This window comes from Chaetura pelagica, unplaced genomic scaffold (genome assembly GCF_000747805.2).
Source record: "Chaetura pelagica isolate M959 unplaced genomic scaffold, ChaPel_1.0 scaffold1039, whole genome shotgun sequence".
Classification (NCBI taxonomy): domain Eukaryota; kingdom Metazoa; phylum Chordata; class Aves; order Apodiformes; family Apodidae; genus Chaetura; species Chaetura pelagica.
In genome coordinates this window covers 130,942-132,409 of record NW_009970721.1, presented here as the reverse complement: position 1 = coordinate 132,409, position 1,468 = coordinate 130,942, and the positions used below count along the sequence as shown (strand labels likewise).

At 41.9% G+C, this 1,468-nt stretch overlaps 1 protein-coding gene across 1 annotated transcript in view; it reads right to left on the bottom strand.

The window, feature by feature from the left end:
• Nucleotides 1-292: 292 nt before the first annotated feature.
• The window catches only part of HOXC9 (homeobox C9), a 3,043-nt gene continuing 1,867 nt past the window's right edge, over nucleotides 293-1,468 (bottom strand). Inside the window, exon 2 of the mRNA XM_010006365.1 lies at nucleotides 293-574. Within this exon, the coding sequence (XP_010004667.1) occupies nucleotides 330-574 (245 nt within the window). The 3' untranslated portion in view covers nucleotides 293-329. The remainder of the gene's footprint in view (nucleotides 575-1,468) is intronic.

Here is a 1,468-nt window from a genome sequence, read left to right as displayed (position 1 = left end):
CAAAAAAAACAACCAACCAAAACCCCCCCCCCATCTTTCTTTTATTTAGTTGCATTTTAGAAAAGACTCGTGTCCCAAAACGCTTTGCTGGGGGGCTTTTTTTTTGCCTACAACGCTAAACATTCATCCGCACATTCAAAGTCAGAAACATTTCAAACCCCGCAAAAAAAACTCTTTTTTTTTTTCTTTTTTTAATATCCTTTTTTTTTTGAGTATTTTTCTCTTTTTTTCCCCTTTTTTTTTTTTGCTTTTTTTTTGGTTTTGTTTGGTGTTTTTTTCCCCCTTTTCTCTCTCCACCCTCGTTTCTCATTGACTGGACGTCGCCAACTTTATTGCTGTTCTTTATCGGTTTTTTCTTTATTCATTTTCTTCATTTTCATTCGCCTGTTCTGAAACCAGATTTTGACTTGGCGTTCGGTGAGATTAAGGACTCTGGCTACTTCGTACCTCCGGTCCCGTGTAAGGTACATATTGAATAAAAACTCTTTTTCCAGTTCCAGGGTCTGATACTTTGTGTAAGGGCATCTTTTCTTCCTCGTGGAGCGCGCGTGAATCCAATTTGCGACGGGATTGTCTGAGAAAGAAGATTTTATATATATATATATATATATATATATGTATGGGGGGGGTGTAAAAATATATATATATAAAAAAAAAATCAATGTATACAACTGACCTTCCTTCCCTCCCCCCCTCCACGCCCTGTGGTGTCTATAGACAGAAACCTGTTCCATTAGATCTTACCTAAATATTTTTTAAGTGACCTTCAGAAGAGTTTTATCTGTTTATTTTGGAGGGGTCATTTCCTTCTCTTTTGCTGCCGTTCTCACATAAAAAATAAGTTTCACTAAATAAAACTGGAGCAATGGGTTTAAAATAATAATTATCCACATGACTGCTGCCAGCAGTAATCTAAGAACATAGTCATAAAAAGTCAAAATTCCCACCATTTCATAGGCCCATAAACTCTTTTTACAACCTCAGCTCTCCAATACTTTCCCTAGGAGCTTTCCCAGACTTGGAAAGCCCAGTTTCTTGGGTTTATTTTTTTAATATCAAGGATGACACTCGAAGTGTCCCATTGACTTCCAGAACTTGCCCAAAATTGGGTTTTTTTTCTTGTTTCCCCCTCAATCTCAAAGCCCTTCCAGACCTGCCAGGGCACCCAACCTTTCTCTCCCTTCTTTGGGAGTTTGCTTTCTTTTTTCTCTTCCCCCCACCTCTGCCCGTTTTAGGCAGTTCCCTGCCAGCCAAGGGGAGACTTTTCACCCCCTGATTCCTCGGCTTATTTTTATCACGAGGGTGCCTGGCACCAGCCCGCCTCTCATCAATAGGTGTGAGCGCCCTGCCAGATGCACAGCGCGGTACCGAGGGCACCAAGGTGCTCCCAGACGCTTGTCACCCCGGTTTATCGCTCGGAAATCACCCGCATCTTAGGCCAGAGACCGGATAGAGGGGGTGGGGGGGG